The sequence below is a fragment of the Leptonychotes weddellii genome, chromosome 5 (assembly GCF_054177405.1).
Source record: "Leptonychotes weddellii isolate Sample4059 chromosome 5, ASM5417740v2, whole genome shotgun sequence".
Classification (NCBI taxonomy): domain Eukaryota; kingdom Metazoa; phylum Chordata; class Mammalia; order Carnivora; family Phocidae; genus Leptonychotes; species Leptonychotes weddellii.
The window spans coordinates 87,485,071-87,508,338 of NC_138373.1; the positions used below are offsets into that span (position 1 = coordinate 87,485,071).

Here is a 23,268-nt window from a genome sequence, read left to right on the forward strand (position 1 = left end):
CATGCTCATGGATCAGAAAAATAAACATTGTTAAAATGTCTATGCTACCCAGAGCAATCTATACCTTTAATGCCATCCCGATCAAAATTCCAATGGCATTTTTCAAAGTGTTGGAACAAGCAATCCTAAAATTTGTATGGAATCAGAAAAGACCCCGAATCGCCAAGGAAATGTTGAAAAAGAAAAACAAAGCTGGGGGCATCATGTTGCCTGATTTCAAGTTATATTACAAAGCCCTGATCACCAAGACAGCATGGTACTGGCATAAAAACAGACATATAGATCAATGGAACAGAATAGAGAGCCCAGATATGAACCCTCAACTCTACGGTCAAATAATCTTTGACAAAGCAGGAAAAAATATGCAGTGGAAAAAAGACAGTCTTTTCAATAAATGGTGCTGGGAAAATTGGACAGCTATACAAAGAAGAATGAAACTCGACCATTCTCTTACACCATACACAAAGATAAACTCAAAATGGATGAAAGACCTCAATCTGAGACAGGAATCCATCAAAATCCTAGAGGAGAACATAGGCAGTAACCTCTTTGACATCAGCCACAGCAACTTCTTTCAAGATATGTCCCCAAAGGCAAGGGAAACAAAAGCAAAAATGAACTTTTGGGACATCATCAAGATAAAAAGCTTCTGCACAGCAAAGGAAACAGTCAAGAAAACAAAGAGGCAACCCACGGAATGGGAGAAGATTTTTACAAATGATACTACAGACAAAGGGCTGATACCCAAGATCTACAAAGAACTTCTCAAACTCAACACCCAAAAAACAAATAATCCAGTCAAAAACTGGGCAGAAGACATGAACAGACACTTCTCCAAAGAAGACATACAAATGGCTAACAGACACATGAAAAATGTTCATCATCATTAGCCATCAGGGAAATTCAAATCAAAACCACATTGAGATACCACCTTACACTAGTTAGAATGGCAAAAACTGACAAAGTAAAGAAACAACAAATGTTGGAGAGGTTGTCGAGAAAGGGGAACCCTCTTACACTGTTGGTGGGAATGCAAGTTAGTACAGCCACTTTGGAAAACAGTGTGGAGGTTCCTCAAAAAATTAAAAATAGAGCTACCCTATGACCCAGCAATTGCCCTACTTGGGGACACAGGACGTAGTGAAAAGAAGGGCCATATGCACCCCAATGTTCACAGCAGCAATGTCCACAATAGCCAAACTGTGGAAAGAGTCGAGATGTCCATTGATGGATGAATGGATAAAGAAGATGTGGTTCATATATACAGTGGAAAATTACTCAGCCATCAGAAAGGATGCATACCCAAATGCCATACTTTTAAAACACTGATATATTAGAGAGAACCCAAAAGTATATTGAAAACAGGAAGGAGCCCAGAACAAATTTGAGAAGCTGTTATGGAAAAAGCACCAGGTTAGGCTCCAGCAGATTTCCCAGCTCTGCTTCTAGCTAGGCAAGTCACCCTATGCTAGCAAATTGATCTCTCTGGAACTGAGGGGCAAAATTATGAGGTCAACCTCAATGGTCTTAAGTTCTTTAAATTGTATGACTTTATTTGAAAGTAGATCACCAGCAAGGAGAATATATTGCTTATGGTAAATACCTACACCTTTGCTGAACTGAATCATTCTATGTTGCTACAGAAGGAAGAAATAGGCAAAAATTATAATACATAACAATTTGGCTCAATATTAGGAGTTTTTCACAATTAAAGTTATGTAATAATGAAACCAGTTGTCTCAAAAAAATAGTGAGATCACTCTTACTGGAAATATACAGGCAGGTGCTGAAGAGTGTGAGCTATTATGACTGCCAGTCTCTTCCAACCCTAAGATCCTATGATTCTTTAGGGGCAATTTGCCACATACCTTTCCTCCAGGTTACCTCCACCATTTCTCACTGATGTAAATCAGCTGCTCCAGGACTTCATCACTTCGTGGGAACACCTCCATTTAGCCCATCTCTATGTCAAGTCATTACTCCGCAATTCCAGTTTCCCAGACATGGTTTCTAGCTCTTGCCTGTACTGGCTGTTCTCCTTTTGGTTATCTTCAACATTATTATTTGGTATAGGTATGGAGGAAGCTTGTTGAAATTGCTTTAAAGGCTACATATAACCTTGTAATAATACCAGTGATGTTACCATGATGTGGATGAAATAGATGATGTTACCAGCTCTCTGATTAAGTGCCACTCATGTGCTAAGAGCTTTATACGCATTATCTCATTGAAGCCTCCTGGCAACCCTATGAGGAATGTGTATCCATTTTACAAAGAAGGAAACTGAATCAGAGTGGTAAGTACTTTGCTCAAGGTAACTGAGCTAGGAAGCGGCAGAATCTGGACTTGAACGCTGGTCTGGCTAATGCCTCTAAAGTACCTACTCTTAAACTACTATATTCTACTGCAATGGTTCCCAGAGTGTGGTCCCTGGATAAGCAGCGTCAGCATCACCTGGAAACGTGTTAAAAATGCAAAGATTCACATCTACTGAATCAGAAACTCTGGGGTGGGGCTCAGCAATCTGTGCTTTAGCAAAGCCTCCAGATAATTCTGATGCTCACTGAAGTTTGAGAACTACTCATCTACTCAACTGAAAATTTGCCTAGGAAACCACATTCTACTTATTTAAACAACTTTTTGTATTTGAATTTGAGTGTGCGGTGGCTCCTTAATCCCTCTTCAAGGGCAGAAAGACAAAGCCCAGTTACAGAAAAGCCAGGTTTCCTGTCCCTTCCCTGAAATAGGAAGGGTGACTCTTTGTCATTCTTGGTGAGGGGATAAGAGAGCTGCTGTTTTAAAATATAAATAAGATATAAATAAGAGGGAAACCAGAAGGAAAGAAAAAAAAAATGCTTTTTACAGTATAGCTAAGCCACTGTGGTTAGACATAATGAATGAGTAGACTAAGAAGATCTCAAAATTCCCTTCAAGCCTTTATATAATAAATAACATTAAATGTCTACTTAATCAAAAATAGTTAAAATAAAAAATCCTTCCTAGCAGGCATACCTTTTTTTACAAAAAAGAATACCTACGTCTTAGCTTTATAAATACCTCAAGGGCAAGGGTGTTGCCATCAGGGAAATTCAAATCAAAACCAAGGTGGCAGAACCAATGGCAGTTACCATCAGCTTTCTTTGCTTTAAAAAATAAAACTCCTTTTAGCTTTGCAGCTCATGCTGCCTAGAATGTGACCTTGGTCTTTTCAAGCTTATCTTTAGTCCGTAGCACTGTGCAACTCTGCAAATCAGTCTATAATCTCTTTAATATCTTCCTGCACGTGCAATTTTAAAGCTCAGTCATCGGCATATAACCCGTCCTTTACTTCAAGGTCTCTAGAGATCCTTGTAGCCCATCGGATACAAGGGCTTTCACAAGGACATGGGGGTCAATATGAGTGGTATGAAAATCGTGTGTGAAACAAGATTATTTCTCCACAGGTACTGGTTTGCCTGCAAAAGGTAATGAGTGGCTTTTCATTCTAGGAACTGCCTTACTCCACTCATGCTTGAACCTAGTGGAGTTGGCTCATACTACACCACATTGAAGGTAAAATAAGCACATTTCACCTGCAAAGCCCTGATGTCTGAGTCTGAGTCGATGCTTTATTATATCCCCCTTGTCTTCCTTCCTTCCAGAAAGTGTTGTAGGGAGCCAGTTAGCTAGTGGATAACCGTCAACATCCATTCTTATAAGACAGTAGAAATATGGACCTCACTAACTCTCCTCTCCTCCAAATACATCTAAATAAGGCCTGTGTAAAGCTACCAGCACTCAGGAATGTAGAGAGTCAAAAAAACTGGGACAGCCCACCATAAGTCATCACAGGTCTAAGGATTATCTATACATTATCTTCCACTGGTGAAACTCGTATTTGAACATTATATCCCATCACTTCAAAGGGAAAACTAAAGATCAAAAAACCCAAAATAATAGACCCTCTATGTTATGACAATTCAACATGCCAAAAAAAGGCGGGGGGGGCGCAGAGCTGAAGATATACTAACTAAAATTAAGCGCTATCTATAAAGAAGATTCCTTCCTTCCTTTCTTCATTCATTCATTCACTCAATTTTACTCAAAAACATATGCTGGACAATATCTAGAAAACGCCAACCGGCTCCACATGTCCTCTCCAATTCCCCCAAAAGGCCAAACAGGAGGAAATGGACTCAGTAAAAAGCAGGACCTATATTGACTGACGAGTCAAACCAGATGATTCAATTACTGGAGCGCTCTCCCAAAGAAAACTCTGAATAGGCAACACTGAGCAATGCTAAGCCCTGGGTAGTCTGGTCAAGTACCGATCTGTCTGAAAGCAGCGCTCAAGGCCTCCTGAGATCTCTTCCATCTATAGTTTGTAATTGCATCCATGATAAGAGGCTGAACACAAACTGACCTCTGCCAATGTCTTCCCCAATGTCCCCAAACTGACTTCTGCCAATGTCTTCCCCATATAAAAAGGCCCCTAAAATTCCACTTAATAACAAATCAATATAGCCAGTGGTAAAAGTAGAAATGGACACTTTGTTTCTATACACAGTATACTGGGTATTTTGTGTATAGGAACTCATTAAATCTCACTCACAATCTTGTGAAATCTTTTGGAATGTAATGGATTACATCCAAAGTTAGAGGGTGTAATTCCAAATTTTCATCCAGACCCTTGATCCTGTTTAGTCGAAATATGTATCAACAACCTAACTAAACATGAAGTAGTGTTTAATGGTGAAAGTGTAACTCACCCTTGCCATGTCCACCAAGAAGTTCTCAAATAATTTCCAAATGTGGTTACTTGTGTAGATTTCTTTCATTTCCACTTCAGTGTCCACGTAACAGTGATTAACAAAATTCACATAAGCAATTTTAACCTGTGCAAGTTTCAAATACAAAAGAAAGTGAGTTTTCTTCATTGTTCATTTTCAAAAATCAAATATGAAAAGTTAAATAAAATCTCGGTTAGTTACTATCGTGGATTATAGCATGCTTTATGTCTACCTAGAAAGCATTCCCATTTCCCTTCTCTTACTAAAACCCTCCAGGCCCTGACCTAGTAGCCCATTCCCCTGCGCCCAGTGTTGGAATGCACAAGTACACCTGATTGAAGCCAAGTCTATCCTAGTTGAGACACTGAGAGTCAAATGTGCTCCCTTTCCCTGTCTTCCTTCCTCTCCCTCTCCCTCCCCTTCTTTCTGTCTCTGTCTCTGACATTCTGTCATTCTCTCTCTTGTCTCTGTCATTCTCTCTCTCTCACTCATCACTAAAGTGGAACAAGGTAAACCCAAACTCCAAGAACCCATCTTCTGCAAGTACATGGAGGACAATTATGCTCAGAAAAAGAGAATGAGGCAAAACCACAAAGGAAAAGGGGACAATGGATGGAAAGAATTCTGACATTGTTTGAACCTCTTGATCCATCAGAACAACTATCCTTCAAATTCCCAAATACAGGATCCAATAAAATTCCCTTTTTTTAATTTAAACAGTTCAAGTTAGGTTTCTGTCATTTGCAACCAAGAGAGTTCTAACATAACGTTTAAATGTGTTGATTAAATAATACTTTAATGCCATTCGGAAATATTTAAGTTACTATTTCTGAGAAGAAACAGGCTCACAGTTTACAAAAAAATTATATTATTTTAAAGTGTAGTACCACTCTTTCCCATATTTAACAAAATCCCTCATAAAGGACTGGGATGAGTCTCACCAACACAGAGTATTTCTAAGTGTGTGGAACAGTAGTGTTTGTGGTTCTTCTCTTTCCTTTCTTTCTTTATTTTTTTTAATGAAAATGTGATGAGGGGTGTCTGAGTGGCTCAGTTGGTTAAGCATCTGACTCTGGATTTCAACTCAGGTCATGATCTCAGGGTCATGAGATCAAGCCCCAAGTCAGGCTCCGTGCTCAGCGTGGAGTCTGCTTGGGATTGTGTCTCTCCCTTTCCCTCTGTCCCTCCCCCTGGCTCACATGTGTGCATGCTCTCTCTCTCTCTCTCTAAACAAATAAATAAATGAATAAATAAATAAATAATGTGATGGGTGCTATAAACCACCCCAAATGCATATACATACAAAATCATGTAAATAATTTCAAGGATTCATAGAATCCAAGTTAGAACCATAAGGAATACAGGGCCAGCTTTCATGCCCTTAGTGCTTCTCTCTCCTTGACTAAGGCCAAAAAGCAGACAGGGTGTCTGTGTCAAGAACTGATCGTAGGGCAGGGAGACATCAGAACAATTCAGTGCATTATCATAATCATCTTGACAGCAGCTTATATTTATTCATTGTTTGCTACCCTTCAGCATTTTGTATGTAATATCTTCCTTAATTCCATCCTCCAGCAATCCTCTCGGATACATACCAGAACTGTTTCGCTTTAAAACTGTGGAAATGGAAGATCAGAAAGGTTAAGTAACCTTCTGGAATCAGTCACACAGCTAGAAGTAATGGATCCAGGATTCTGACTCATTCTTTAATTCATTTGTTCATTCATTCAAAACATATTTATTAGGTATAGACTCAGGATCAGGTAATATAATGGTAAATAGAAACAATCTAGTTGCTACTCTCATCACGCTTATAATCTTGGGCAAGGATGTGAAGGCTACAGACCTTTACTAACAACATTCAAATGTCAAATTTCAAATTGTAGGCTCTTACAACTCTACTATGAGAGGCCAAGGAAGTTTTCCTTAAGGAAGTAATGCTTGAATCAAGATACGAAGGATGAAGAGGAGTGAAGTAGGTGAAGGGGCCAGAGTGGTGTGGTCAGAAAGAACAGCATGTGGGAAGAAGTACTGTCAGAATCAGGACCTCAAATAAAGACAGAACCCGGGAATTTAATCGCTACACTATGCTTCCTTTCTTGGCCATCTTATTTCAAGCCAATCAAAGCATGAAGTACCCTTGCTATGAAGTGTCAATAATTCCACAAAATAATTTCACAAAAATATATTTTTAAGTCCATCACTACATAGGACTACTGGGAAGTTAGGGAAGTTAACTTAACCCTACACTTTTTTAAGTTACTATGATTTAAAATGTTTGGATTTATATCATATTCGATGCATCACACATTTATGAACTTTGCAACAATACACCACAACAGTAGAAAAGAAAGAAATTATTGCAAGGTACATTCCTGGAAGCCTCATTAATCCTGTTGGCAGACAACCAGTTTTTAATGAGTTCTTTTCCCTATTATCAGAGCCAAACAAGGACAGAGGGTAAAAGAATGATGTGCGAATAAAGCAAAATGCACGTCCATATTTCCAAGAATGCATTTATTCTGTAAAGCAAGGCAAACCTACCGAGTCTAATAGATGATACTACTTCACCATCCTGGCCTCTCCTATCAATGATCGTGAATTATTTATGAAGCATCTATTGCATGCTCAAGAACATACCAGAGGTAACAAGTAAAATCTCAGTTTTATCACACTGCCCATACTTAGAATTTAAGAGACTCCTAGAGTAGCTTCCAGTAAACCAACAGTGGCTCTACTTTGAAAAAGTTTACCGTCTTTCATAGCTTCCTGTAGAACTAAAAAAGGAAACTTTTTATGCTCTTTTAAATTTTCCTAATTATATAGCTAAGTACAATTTCTTGACTAAATACATTATCTCATTATAAATAGTATGGGGACTTCTGGCACTTATGTACTTCCGTGGCTGCTCAGCTTTGCCGGGCTTACCTCAGGGATGCAGTCATCATGGGTCACCACCCTCACTATGTCGTCCAAGGGCAGAAGGGAATTGCACTTGATTTCGGTGTAGACATTTTTCCCCTCTGTGCATGCTGCTAGCAACTCCACCAGGGTGATGTGGTAAGCTAAGGGGCCACTCTCATCCCCTCGGTCTCTCTCTGAACACATCATATGGAGAAGGATGGGAAATGATGCTCTATCATTGTAAAATATCAGCACATCTTCACCCCCATTTATCAACTGAAATGATAATAAGAGAGTCTACATAGCAGTCCAAATGTTCATCCTTGCAGCTATTGCCAAAGGTTTGGTGTAACTGGAAACACATGCATCTCCTTCTAAAAACACAGATGATATTGCAAAAGCAGAACTATACCAAGGCAAGATGGTAAAAAGATTCTAGTCAGGTGCCAAGTGATTATTTATGAATACTATCACAAGCAAGCCAGGGAGATAGGGGAGAGCTGGATGGGGACAAGAATTAAATGGCATAGATGATAGTTAATCATTCTCAGTGAATTATCCCCTGAAATTAAACCTGCAAAATATTTCAAGGAAGTTGCTTGCCTCTACTTCAAATGGAAGATGCCATTGCCAAGACATGAGAAATCTCCTAAGTCTAATTTTACTAAAGCAGAGTAAAATATCCCAACCCCCTTCAATAGTGACGGAATAAAAAAAGCATGTACTTTGAGCCAAATGCAACTTTACAAGAATCTGGAAATTCCATGTGTCGTGGGCACCAGTAGGGAATGGAGGTAAAAGCGGAGATGAGAGAAATGGAGAAAAGACTTAAAATGAGAAAGAGAGAGAAAAACAAAGAAATGGATAAGCAGGAGCTTTTAGGATATACATTTTCCTTCCTATTTTATTTATATAATTTTAGTGGAGAATTCCAGCAGGTGGTACTTTTATTGCTCAAACTGCATAATATCTTATTGTCTATTATCAGTACCAATTTTCTAACCCCAATGGGAGATATTTGGGGGATATATTTTTTCTCTATTTTAATTAAATTGATAACAGATTTAAATCGATAAAACAACTGGCTTGCTTTGAACGTTTTGTTGAAAGAGAATGTACATGTGTTAAAATATGTATTATATGTCAACACAATATAATATTACAAATACTTCTTTCCACATAAAAACACTTCCCCTAATTGGTATCATAAAATTTTGCTAATTTTTATTTGCTGCTTTCCCATTTTAATTCTTTCCTTGATGATCATAATGCAAAATCAAATTAGTTCCCACATTTCTAGGCAATGAAGAACAATTACGAATGTAAATATAGATAAGGAAAAGGTAAATTTTAAAATGATCTTTAAAATGCTTAATAAAAATAATTTACATTAAAAATTCAAGGCTTTAAGCTGAACTAATTTTAAGATTTCTATGGCGCAGGAGGGACTCACATTATATCAGTATAGGAGTCCCCCTCCCCTCATTCCCAAATTGAAAGTATATAATTATGAAAATCCCCTCAATCAATATAATCTATTACATAACTGTTTGGTAGCCAGGGTTGAAAGCTGGCTTAATCCATCCAGGCCTTTAGAGAACCATTAGGTCACAGAGCAATGATTTACCCAAATGGACTCAATTTCTCCAAAGTACCACTTGGTTCCTGGTGAGTAACTTACTCATTGCATAAATCTCGCTCAATGTCAAATATCACAATGAAGAGAACAAAATAAATGAGGTACTTCAACCATTTGCATTTCTTAAATTTTCAACTTAAGCTTCCACATATCATAAATCACTGATGGATAATTGCTATTAATTAACTTAATGCCCTTCAAACCCTTCTGCAAACAGTAGCAGAGAACATGGATTCTTTCTTTCAGGAATAGAGCAAAAAAGGCAGTGGGAAAACAGAGTTACAACCATCTTTGTTACAGACTGAAAACTTAAAAATATAAAATGTGTCACTTTCATTCTCAATTATAACATCTCACAGAATTTTGCTATTTAAAGTACACAAATTCCTTAAGGATCAAAAAGAAAAGGGCGCCTGGGTGGTTCAGTCGTTAAGCGTCTGCCTTCCGCCGGGCTCAGGATCCCAGCATCCAGGGATCGAGTCCCACATCGGGCTCCCTGCTCGGCGGGAAGCTGCTCTCCCTCTCCCACTCCCCCTGCTTGTGTTCCTGCTCTCGCTATGTCTCTCTCTGTCAAATAAATAAATAAAATCTTAAAAAAAAAGAAAAGAAAAGAAAAATAAACTCGGAAAATTATGCAATCAACTTAATGGTATGTTACTTCACCAGATTTAAACAAAATATACTTGTTGCTTAAGCCATCAGGACGAAATTATTTTCCACACCTATGCTGTGGGGGTGTTTTACACTATACTTTAACAGAAAACACATCCTTGAGCACATTACTTATGTGAAGCTGTTAAAATGAAAACCGAGAACATACCTCTGTCATTATCATATCCTGGCATTTCTTCACATATTTACCATCTGCTTTTACAATCGTTTGCAAAAACCTCAGGTACTCCACGTGGCGGCCGTGTGTCTCGATGCAATGCACAAAGTGCTGCACCACTCTCTCGCTGATCTCATTGCAGAGGTGGTAATTGTTCATGAAGATGTGCCGCATGGTTTCTGCTTCCAGGAGCTAACCAGAGAGGAATGTACCCTTGTAATTCTAACAAGATCAATTTTCTGTTTTACAGTGCTTAGACTAATTTCCCTGCTTGTGATCAGTTTTTTATTTTATGCAAAGCCATAGTGAGTTTCCTGGGCAAGCCTTCTACGAAATGCAATGAGATCATTCACCACTAAAAGCAAACTGAGCTCACAGAGGAATTTAGTTGGAAAAAGGAGTTGATTATCATAAAGGTCAACGTGTTGGCAACAGGATTCTTGAGATTAATTATCTATTACTCAAAGTTAGTTCTTCCCTAGTATCCACTGACACACATTTTACAGAGTTACCTCTACCTTTGAGTTTTCCATATTTATCTCACTCATGGCATTGAAGTTGCTCTTGGTTCTACTAGATTTTTTCCTAATGTTAAACTATATACATATAAAGGAAGTTGTCACTTGCAGGTAAAATTCATGTAATATTTCAAGTTTCTGTGAATGTTTCCTTAATGGAAAAAAAAAACATATTCACTTTTAGGGAGAGAACCCTTACAAGGAAAAAAATAAGGTGGTAAAGACTAATATGGTGGTAAAGATTAATAAAATTCCATTCATCAATGCTGCTAAAACAAATCGGGGGGACACTTTACTATCAATATTAGAAGTCACTCAAATACTTACACCGGGGGTTAAAAACAAATTCAGATGTTTATGAAGGAGAACTTGGTTCTGTGGATTTCCCCGACAGAAATTCTGCAGGAATGTGTGGGCCAGATTCATCACTTCGTTCATCTTTTCATCATTCTGTAAGTGAAAGAGTAGCGATGATACAGAGAAACAAATATACCATAATACCAAATATTATGAAAAAGCATTTTCTTTCCCACATGTTCTCTTATCCTCTCTGCTACTGTGTTTTGCTCCCCTTCCTCTATGCCCTTTCTGTTTCTACACCTCCCTACCCCTGCCGTTATCCCACTGTTACCATCATCCCTCACCGTCTTCTAGATGTTTCTCACCTTCTCTTTATTTCTCCTTCTATTACCTATTCTGCTCCACTCTCTCAACCCCTCTTTGTTTCAGTCTGTCTCTCTTTCTCCCCAACCTCTCTGCCTATCCACTACATTCTTCCATCTGCCCACAGCTGCATCTTCCTCCCCCGCCTCTGTGCCCACAGCCTCTTTGCCCAGAGCTCGTCTGTCCTGCCTTCCTCTCTCTCTGGCCCTTCACTCTCTCTGTTCCCTCCCTTCTCTGCTTCACTCCCATCCTTCTCATCCCTCCCTTCTGTGGGACTTGCTCTCTTTCCCAATATTTTCATGTATCTGAATCTTCCTGTTTCTTGTTTTCTCCTCTTTCCCTACCTTCTAGATCCTCCCCCTTCTCAAACTCTTCCCTTCTTGCTGCTTTTCCCAGCATCCGTCATCCCTCATCCTCTTGCTTTGTCCCTAGTCCCTTTCTTCTCTCCATTCACTTTTCCTCTATTCCCTGCCCCCGCCCCGGTAAATTTCTCTTTCTCTCTCTCTATATATTTCTGACCTCATCTCGACTCTATCCTCCCCCCAACCCTGGCCTTTTGCTAGTTATTTATTTTTTTTTATTATGTTCAATTAGCCAACATATAGTACATCATTAGTTTTTGATGTAGTGTTCCATGATTCATTAGTTGCATATAACACCCAGTGCTCACCATCACATGTGCATTCCTTAATACCCATCCTTTTGCTATTTATCTTGTCTATTTCCACCTCTTTGTTTTCCTTTTCCTTTTTGCTTTCTGATCTCCTCTATTCCCCAATCTTTTTGGGTCCCCCTCTTTCTGAACACATGTACTCGTAAGTTGCTTTCCGTATACACTGTCATTTTCCCAAATCCCATAACACTATGGAGATAGCACTGAAACCACCTAAATTCTTTCTGAGTAGTTGATTATCCAATTTGTCATGTAGATAGTGTCAGAGATACAAAATGGACTCATGTTTTTAGTAGTAGTTTTAATAAATAATTTAATGTTTTCTGTTTTTTCTAAGAGTCTATAGCTTACGCCATCTATAACTAAACAAACAGCCCAAGATCATTAATAGGCCCATTTCCTCATATTTAAAATAGGGATGATTTAACTAGAAGAGTAAATGAGACCAAAAACTTGATTCCTGACTTAAATATAGGAAATTTTCATTCAAAATCTACTAACACTTTCCTCTACTTGTGTAATGCAAGGATAGTTGAAAGACATCAATGAGACTTCAGCCACAGGAATACCCAGTCCCCACTGAAAGCTAGCCAACACAGAAGAACCACCAGGACCAGTTCCACTGTATTTGACATTTCTTTGAAACTCTCCTCTTACTCTTTTTTTTGTTTCTGCACCATCCAGTTATTAAAACTGAGCAAATCTATAAACATAATGTAGTAGTAAAATACTGAATGCTAAGTTATATTACTAGAAGAAGGGACTTGGTCACGTGTCCAATGCCCATGTTACAATATCAAAGATGAAATAATGTGGGTAGTAAATGCTGAGGATTTAATACCTTTTGTTGCCTTTCAATAATTATTTTATTGCATTGTGTGCCATAGAATGAATTATGCCACCTAAGAAGGGTAGAATTGATAAGTTTACATGTTAAAAAGTAGGCTGAATCGGGAAGCAACCCCGTCTGAGGAGTGTAAGTCCAAGTGGGGAGAACATCTGCACCAGGAGAGGCGTGGTGTGGCAGGTAGCACCCGGGAGATAAAGGGGGCATCCACCCTGGTGCCGTCAGAGCCCGAGTGAGGGGCAGAGGGTGTCCATATGGAGCAGGGGGCCACTGCAGTGATGGAAGATTAGCTATTTACTGTATTAACAAATGAGTATTTCAACACACACGTATGTTCCTTGGCTTTGTCTCTTTAGAGGGCCTAGAAGAACAAAATCCCAAAAGCAGTAAGTACACTTAGTTCTCAGAACTTTGCTTCTACAATCGTTCTCCCCCAAACGGAACTGGGGCCACTTAAAGAAATGGCTGATTCCAGACCTGGAGTAAGAAAAATGCACAGTGACCCTGGAACATCTTAATGTGTGAAAAGCAAAGAACTACTCAAGAATGATGTGCATGTTAGAGGACAGAGAAGCTAGCTCAAAGGGGAGCCACTGGGCAGACTGGGGACCATCTGAGAATAAAAAAGATAATTAGAGAAGCCTAGTGTAACCTAGGGAATAAAATGAGCATCTACAAGTTTATACGGATTCAAATAAATAAGTGAATAAATAGATTGAAAGTTTGATGAAGAACGGTATATTTACTTAGTTTCAAAGAACCTCTCCACAAAATACTCATTAATTACCAAGGGAAAATGAGTACTTCACAGTGAAGAATCCTGGCAGACACCACCTTAATCAAGTGATCAAAGTAAACACCATCAGTAATGGGATCAAAATCAAAATCATGTGCCTCTTGATAGGAAGTGGTGGGAAGAACTTAGCCTCACTTCTGTTATGTTCCTGCCAATGATGCATAACTGAATCTAATTACGAGGCAATATTAGCTGGCCCAAATGAAGGAACAGTCTTCAAAAGAGCTGGTCTGTCTTCAAAAGTGTCAATTTCCTAGGAGTGCCAGCATGAGGAGATAAACAAACATGACAACCAAACAGCACCTGTTTCTGAAGTGGACCTTTTTGTCAAACAGGACACAGTTGAGATGATGAGAGAAATACGACTGGCGCCTGAGGATTAAGTGGCAGTCAAGTGTCATGCTCTTCCCTGATCTGGAAACTTGTCATGTGATTATGCAGAAAGAAGAGCATCCTTTGCGTAGGAGCCACACACCAAAGGGCTTGGGGCTGATCAGGTTGGCGACTCACTTCCAAGCAGTTCAGGGAAAAAAATTCTTGTAACTTTGTTATATATTTGAAATCATATCAAAATAAAAACTTTTTTTTAAAAAAAAGTAACTAAGCACTAACCTTTTCATAGGGTATCTTCAGAAGATCCAACACCACCGAATGAGCTCCCATATTTTTCAGTAATCGTTGATGTTGATTCCGACACTTTTTATTCTGGACACAGAGTTTACTTAGTCTAATCAAAATCTTTAAAAAGAAGAAAAGCGTTAAATATGAGGAATATAACATTAAATGTAATACACAAGCAAAAGTTATTTGCCACCCAAATATAAACCCATATAAAAACATTTGACATGTGCTGACCTCCTTTACAATCCGGTAATTATTGCTCTTATTGCTGTCAATCTGAGGTTTCCTTGTTCCATCCTGAACCAGACTTAAAATGCTTGATTCCTAAAGTAAACACAAGTATGTATTTTTACCCCATACATAGCTTTGTAATAAATTTATTTATTTTGTAATAAATAATAAATATATTTGATAATTATTTTGTAATTTATTTTTCAACTTAAATGTTACCGTTCTACTTTTTTATCCCATAAAACGTTCCTTGGCTTGGAGGAATCATGCAAATTACCAATTCCCAATAACAGCCAAATTACATGATAGATGGTATTACTAATAATTAATGAGTTAAGTTAAAAAGGAAAAGTTATTACACAGTGTATTTCCTTATGCTAAATATACCAGACATATCATTGCTTTACAGAGCCGATAGGAGAAGGAATAGTAAAAATCCAGGGGATAAAATGTGTAATTTTATCATGGGGGATAAGCTACAGGGGGTAAAAAAAAAAGGTGAAAAAGCATATCATCACAGCTGAAAAAACATATCAGAGATGGAAGGAAAGAACACTTTAACCCAAGAATTCTCTGCCAGGTTACCATGACATCCCTAAGAGTCACGACTTGGGGCCAGCCAAGCATGTACAGAACCATGAAATTGAAGAAAGGAAATAAAATTTAAATTAAAAAATAATATTTTAAGTTAATAAATTAATAAAGCTTATTAAGAGGTCCTGAAATGCCAAAAATATTTCACTGTAACAACCATTATCTGTAGCAGCACAATAAAAGACAAATATAGGGAGTGACATATTTTAAATATCAACTCTTATAATCACTAAATAAAAATAAAACACATTACAAATAATTTAATACCTGAGCATTTATTAAGACTTAATACATGCCTGGTACTAGACAAAGGTGAGTGGATCTAAAAGAAATAGGGTGTGTGGTCCTTCCCACAAGAAAATTACAGTCTAACTAAGAAAACTGGAAGACATATGAAAATAAAGATTTGAACTGAGCAGAATTCACTATACAGAGAGAGAAAGGGAGAATAGCTCTATCTTTAGACAGCTTTATGAAAGAGGTCAAGTGGAAGCCAAGGTCTTGAAAGATGAAAACTATTTAAGCATGAGAGACATGTGGAGGGAGGGGGGCACTTGTTAGGTGAAGAAGTCACTTTAGCCAAAGGTACTGCAGAAAGAGCCCATATGAGAGTGTACAGAGGATGGCAAGAAGAGCTAGTGCATGTTGCAAGAGAGAGGGCAATTAGTAGAGTGGGACCTGATTGCCTTCCTGATTTACAATATGTACAAAATGCCACTGGGATGAATGTCAAGTCCAGCTTGAGTCAAAAACACACTGAACTCCTGACTATATTGATGGTGTTGGGTTCTCACAGTTAAAGGGGACCCCAATCTAAGTTCAGGAAAAAGTAACAAAAATATGCAAAGACAATCAATGTAATTTCATTTGTGTCAAGCTGTTTCCATGACAAATTCACAAAATTAATACAAACCAAGAAAGAAAGGAAAAAACTGTCCACGCTCGTCAAAGAATTCTGAGGAAAGCCTTCAAGAAGGAGAGTGACTTGACCAGTGCTGACCCATCACCACTTAGTAAGCTTGCTATTCGTCTTTGCTTCTGTTCCTGGCAAATACTGTCCAAGAGAGAGGCTTCCAGTCTGAATGCGATCTTAGCAAATAACCTCTCCTACCATTTTATGGAGAAAATGAACATTTCCTCTTTTCCACCTGCAAATTCCAGTACCATCCACAAACTTACCTTTCCTGCTGTGTCTCAGAGGAAAAAACAAAAAAACAAAAAAACTTTTGGTGCATGGATTTTTCAAATTCCATCTCCCCTGCCTCCTCTCCGTGCTTCATCTCTGTTTCCTGTGCATGAGTAGTTTCTGCTGTCTACTGATTCTTTCTCATCTCTTTAAAAATATGGCTAAGTTGAGGATAACCAAGCATTTTTCAGTGATACTGCCCCTCCTTGGGAGTACTCATGCATCTCAGGTTATGGCCCCACTAGATTTCTCAAAAGAATACTCTCTACCACACTGTATTAAAATTGCTTTATGTGCCAATGACTCATAATCACCAAAACTTTCTTTAGCATTTGATTCTGTAGCTCACTATCATTTTCTTTAAATCCCACTCTCCTTGTTTTATCGTGCCATTGATAGTCTTCAAAATTACTTTCTACCTTTCTGACCACCTGTCTCTTGCACTCAACAGAACTGGAACTGCAAAAAGTAAAGACTAGTGAACGCTGAAAACATTCACAGTGTTACTGCTGGAGTCCAGGATTGTGTCACCTATCCATCCTAACAAATGCTAGGAGGGAAAGGAAAACAGTCCAACCTCCACTGCAGGTAAATAGAGAAAAAAGAATGCGAGAGATTGTCTGCGAGACAACAAGCAGTAAGTGAATCCTAAAAACTTGTAGAAGCAAATGTAAAGCTACATACCAAAGAGTAGCCAGTGCAGTGGAGGGAAGGAGCCCAAGTGCTGATATGAATGGCAAGTATTTAGATGGATAAAGACGGGGGGTCAGAGAATGAGACAAACAGGGTTTCTATCTGATAGCAAAAATTATTGATGAGAAGCAGAAATTTCAAAAGCTAGAAATATAATGAAATTTCCTTCTTCTGATCACAAAGGTGGAGGTTGAAATTTAAAAAGGCCATGTTCATTTTTTTTCTGGAAGAAAAGAAATATTAAAGAAAACCAAGTTTGTACTACAAACCAGGATTAAGATATTACCAAGTCTAAGATTGACAAAGCTCCTATAGTGGAAAGGAGATGTTTCTGATACATGTCACCTTTAAAAAAATCAGTTGCAAGCACAGGCAAAGCTTTAGCAAATATATTTAAGTCTATTTTTCAAACAATGACCTGAAGAAAAAACAACTGTCTTGTTTTAAGAAAAGTAATCTCAGGCAAAATGTACTACATTACAAAAAGCTATGCTCTTTAGTTCAGCCCAGGGGAAGATACAGACAATGCTAAACTCCATAAGTATGGGAATTACAAAGAATAATTATTCTAACTTAAAATTGCCAGCACTCAACAAAAAGAAGCAGCACTGGAGAATTCAATAAGCAGCCCCTTTTAATTTCAGAAAATAGTTCAATGTAATTAAACAGAACAAAAATATTAACCCACAGAACATCTGGATGATTCCAAAGTGTATCAGGGGAATTTAAGAAATATGTAAACTATGTAATTACAGTTAGGTTTCATTTTCTTATTTTGATGCCAAAATGCTCTAAGTAAAGGTGTTCCAAAAGTTTTCCTCCAGAAAGGGCATAAATTGATTATATGTTTTATACCCTATGTAACTTTGATCTTAGGTCCGTGGCCAAATCTACAAAGTCATGCCTTCATTCTAACGTCAAAATATTAGTAAGGTACAAAATGCAGAAGTGTAACTTATGCAGAGTCCCAGAGCTGAACAGGCTCAGAAAAAAAATGTGTAACACTGAGAATGGTGCCATGCATATAGTAGATACCCAAATTATCCTTTTGACAACTGTGATGAAGAATAAATATGGCACTGCAAAAGTATTTGCACTTTATTATAATTATTTCTTGTCATCTGGAAGAATTTGAACTTATTTCCTCTAATGGAGTATGAGAAACCACTAAGTTCAGTGATTTCATAGAGGCAGCTAGATTTTTAATTGCATAGCATATACTGTAACATAAAACAGCAGGTTTAGAAACAATATAGCAAGAATAGTCTAGAAGGGTCTAGATATTTCTAGAAGAGTCTAGAAATTGGATGGGTAACAGAGTTCTAGACAGACTCAAAAAGTGAATACCTAAGCAAATACTGATTCTGAATATAGCTACCCCCCAAAATTTATTTTGCATCAGTCAAGCAAACTCTTTTATATCAATAGCAAAAATTATATAGGGAAGTGATATTGTATGAACTATCTGGTGAACTAAATATTGGCACCAATTAATGGGAATCTGGCTCCTTAATTTAAACAAGGGCAGTCGTGCTTATTAAAAAAAAAAAAAAAAAAAAGACTTTCCAAATCCTACAATGTAGAACTGCCTGCATCTGCAGCTGCATGATTAAAATAGCTCAGTGCACGTCTTCTCTTTGTCCCCACCCCAATGAAGTTAAAGGATGTACTTCCTCAGCAATGTTGTCAAGTCAGCAAGTCTGCAAAGCATTCTGCTCCCCGTCTGTATCCCTAGCCTTCTCTTCCTATAACCATTATTCAACTCCATTAGTGACATCACTTACCAATCACCATTCTCCCAACTTCGGATGTCAAATGCCTTCATTTCCCTTCCCACCTTCTTCCAAAACATGAAAGAAAATCCAATAACCAGTCTTTTATATTTTGATTCACTGATCAGATTATAATTTAGTTGAAGCTCTTCATGACAAATGTCACCTCCTTCAGACAACTGAATGATAACCTTACTGTGGAATGATATTTTTTTTCTCCCTCCCATCTAAGAGTAAGATCATATACCAGTCATTTAGGAAGATACCTAGAGGGTTACAGAGCCCTAAAATCACCCTAGATCTACTTATCTGACTTTGCATGTAAAGCTAATTTGGACAATTATGGGGTCATGGCTGACAGTTTCTGCTTCCCTGGTTGGCATCTAAGGCTGCTTGAAGACTTGGCCCAAGATCTACAATGTGCAGAAGAGGTGATGTCCACCATTACCGGCAGATAAATTCCCTCCAGACTTCCCTCAGCTCAAGCCCAAACACTTTCCCTTCTAGAGGGTAAAAACATATTCCTAACCTAACCCCAAACCTGTTTTCCTTTCCCTTTGTCCCAAGACAAATACAATATTGGTATTTTCTGACTCATGAGACATCATTTTAATTAGTATTTGATGATGTTTAATCAGATGTCCTAGAAAACACCCCGAATCTCCTCAACTATCTATATGTCTGATAAATAAGGTACCAAAAAAGGGTGTGTGCCACTACAGTGCATTAGAGGGATATTGGGAAAACATTGGGAATATACTGATGATGGGTATGTTCAATGTGAACTCATAGTTGTTTTCATAAAAATGTAACGGGAACCCATTACAGTACAGCAGTGTATAATACTTTTTATAATACTTTATTTATATAATGTAATATATAATAGTTTTTTAGGTAATCCTCCCCAGCATTTTATAAAACATAGAAAGGATAGACAACCCTCTAGTCAGCAGGGTGACAGAGAATAACAAAGCACCGTACAGGAAATGAAAACAGCAACATAATAGAGCCCTTAGAGACTATGTCTGATACCTGATATGTTAGGTGAAAGAAGCTTCCCCAGTCACACTCATATCACAACACTCCCTGATACAGCTGTGAGAAGGGGGTTGTCCATATAGAATGTAAGACAAAGCCATCGGCACCTTCTTTCAGACTTCCCTCTTTGGCAAGCAATCACTACAGAAACGTTAATACCTGGTCTAATGACCTCTGCACGCTCTGATGTAAGTGAATCAACTTCTAGAATTTTCTTACAAGCCACCTGCTGAGGAAAATAAACCATATAGGAACTTAGAATCCTCACTAACAACTTATATTAAATTGAGAACAAATGGCAAAGCAAAAAAAAAAAAAAATTAGTGAGAAAGTAACCATTCTTTATAACAAGAGGAGAGTGCTCGCTTCCGCAGCACATATACTAAAATTGGAATGATATAACAAGAGGAGAAATACTAAGTTTATCCTAAAACAGCATTAATTGTAAATGTAGTTCCAAAGGACAAGAAGGGAAAGGATTCTTACAGTGGAAGTAATTTAAAGAAACAAATTCAGGAGATAAAAGCATTACATTTAAGAATTTACATGACAACCCAATAGAATGAGGATGTGTAAAAGTAGCATTTGGCTCAAAACCAAAAATTAGTTTTCAGCTGTATGTCTTGTGAAAGGACTTATTCTGTGACACTCATCTAGAGCCATCACCTTCAGTAGCATTTGCTCAGAGGCAAAGGACAGGGATATGTAATGTTATACAAATAAATGAAATAAATATACAATGAAGTCTGGGGCAAAAATTTAAAAAAAGGAGATAAGAAAACAAATTTCAGAAAAGGGAAATTCAGAAAAACACGCTCCAAAATTAATGGATAAAAGTTCTTCATGCAATGACCACAGTGTCCCTCATTGATCAGGTCATGTAGGAAGGTTCTGTATAAAGCATATGGACTCCATCTAAACCAAGCCATGAAGGTTAGACATTCTACCAGTTGCTTTTGTCAAGAGTTAGTCAATCATAAGTTTTGCTGAAGAAACAAAGTTTATGTAGAACTATTCTCCTTGCTGTGCAGAATTAAAGTACTAACACTTGGAAAAGCACAGTATTTTTTTTTTTTTTTTTGCAGATATCCTTCTAGAGGGATCTGCCTTCTTGCTTGCTTGCTTTATCAAAGGAAAAAGATCAGAAGTGGTAGGCAAAGAATGGAAACCAGTTTTTGCTTTTAAAGAATAATAGCATGGGGCGCCTGGGTAGCTCAGTCAGTTAAACGTCCAACTCTTGATTTTGGCTCAGGTCATGATCTCAGGGTCATGGAATTGAGCCCATGTCAGGCGCCATGCTGGGCATGGAACCTGCTTAAAATTCTCTCTCTCTGCCCCTTCCCCCCTGCTTGCACACTCTTTCTCTCAATAAAATAAAAAAAAAATTTTTTTTAATTTTTAAAAGAATAATAGCATATGGAGGTAACAGAAAAATCATGAGACAAGGAAAATGTATCTCAAGAGAAATAGAGAAAAGGCAAAGGAGGGAAGCAAAGAAAAGGAGGGAGAGAAGAAAGGAAGGAATTAAATTCATTCTCTCACTAAGATAAATCTGCATAAAATCCAAATGCCTATGAGGAAAGTTAATGCTAAGACAACAAGAAACCTCAATAATGAGAGTATATCATTCCCAGTGAAATGCAAACAGTCAAGAAATCTTCAAGGACTTAGAAGTTTGTTTAAAATAATCATAGAGATAAAATGAGGAATAACGTCTCTCACATCATGCAGACCCCTCTGTGGTTGCCACATGCTCAGGCTGACTCCACAGCATCACTTAGCAGAGATCAAGGATAGCTTCATCAGGAAAGGGGAAAAACTACAAGCCAAGTGCCGGCAAGAGAAGGCAAGTGTCCCCCATCCCTCCATCATTCCACAGTAGGTGCTGGGTGCTCTGCCGAACACCAGTATGGGTCTAGATTTCTGAGTAACTTCTCCTATCCCCACCTTGTAGTAACTTCTTATGGGGCAAGTGTGAGAGCAACCTACCAGCAAAGGTACACACAAACTTACTTCTTGGGCACTAGGCTGTCTGGATTCAGGTACCCATCATTTATAGGAATTTATCAGGAATACCAGCTACGGCGCCCACAGGAATTGGACAGCTCCTGCTGAGGAGTGGAAGCCACAGATCCCATCAGAAGCCAAGCCGGTGTACAGCTTCTCAGAAAAGAAGACACTGCCTCCCACATTCCCCACACACAGTACAGCCAGCCTGCTGTCTACACAACCCAGAGTGAGCCCCTAGGGACATTTTTCAGTTAACTCTGTTCCTTACATTACAAATCCATTAAAAGAACAAAAAAATATGAAGCTAAGCAGGCAGATATGAATCTAGAATGCATGGATGTGAAAAAGAACCAAGCAGAAACCCTGAAAATGAAAAAAAAAAAATAGTCCCTGAGGTAAAAACTAGATAGACGGCTCAAATATTAAACTCTAGATCAGTGACAGTATGAGTAAGCTTTTTAAAAAGAAGCAGGCAACCAAATACAGGTTGGTAGATAAATACAGAGATACAGACATACAGATACAGAAGCACAATTGTTGTGAAGAAAAATTAACAGCCAAAATGAATAACATGAGTGGGAACTTCTCTTAGAAGCTCGATGATGCCCAAGTGACCTGCTTCTCAACCCTTAATAAAGAGGCGGATGAACATAAAGGGCAATCCTGACTTAACCCATTCAGATATGATTTTCTGAGTTAATCCCCCCTTCCCTATATTTAGAATTCAACACCTATTTGAATGTGATGAATTACTAATGCTACAGATATTGTCAACTTGTTATACTCTAGCCTTTAATCTTTCAACAAGGATGGTATAGTTTTTTAATGCCCTGGAAGGTAAGTTTAATAAAAGAAAATATTATCATATACAACAGGTAGTAAAGCTCATAGGTGCTAGGGATGCAATGGGCTAACTAGATGACCAAAGCCATCCCATCCACCTCCCTACAGTAACAGGATAATTTTGGATCATATGCTGAGATTTGTTAGTCTTAGTAGAAAGACTATCCATTCCCATTTATGGCCCAGAGTAAAGAGAAACTACTATTGAGGGGGGAAAAAAAAAACTTTTATGTTATAGGAAAGATTTTTTATTGTTAAGAGGAAGAAGCACATTTTAAAAAATCACATTGATGTTATCTGGTCTTCTGATATCTAAGCAGGCACAAAGTTAGACCATTATGATCTGTTTTAAAACAATGCTAATCATTCTGTTTAGAGCCTTTGTAAAGATTTACTAAACAACAAAGGATTATTATTTGTATTGGCCTGCTAGAGTCCGTCCTGCCTGCTACTGGCTGTTGCCATTGACATTGTGACATATTTCATCCTGTTTACGATAAATTGTCACTATCTTTGGCAGTTGGTTCATTGCAAAGTGTAGATTATTTGGTTGTGTACAAGTTAACAACTTTGTAGCTTCTCACTTTTTTCTCCTTATATTAAGCTATTATAAATGTACCTACCACTCTCCTGGTTTCTCAA

The 23,268-nt window shown here is 38.0% G+C and overlaps 1 protein-coding gene across 1 annotated transcript in view; it reads right to left on the minus strand.

The window, feature by feature from the left end:
* Positions 1-23,268, minus strand: part of ITPR2 (inositol 1,4,5-trisphosphate receptor type 2) — an 838,078-nt gene that overhangs the window by 242,426 nt on the left and 572,384 nt on the right. The window contains exons 28-33 of the mRNA XM_081818942.1: positions 14,494-14,583; positions 14,251-14,376; positions 10,987-11,109; positions 10,133-10,333; positions 7,698-7,949; positions 4,749-4,874 (exon numbers count right to left, since the gene is read on the minus strand). Of these exons, the coding sequence (XP_081675068.1) occupies positions 4,749-4,874; positions 7,698-7,949; positions 10,133-10,333; positions 10,987-11,109; positions 14,251-14,376; positions 14,494-14,583 (918 nt within the window). The remainder of the gene's footprint in view (positions 1-4,748; positions 4,875-7,697; positions 7,950-10,132; positions 10,334-10,986; positions 11,110-14,250; positions 14,377-14,493; positions 14,584-23,268) is intronic.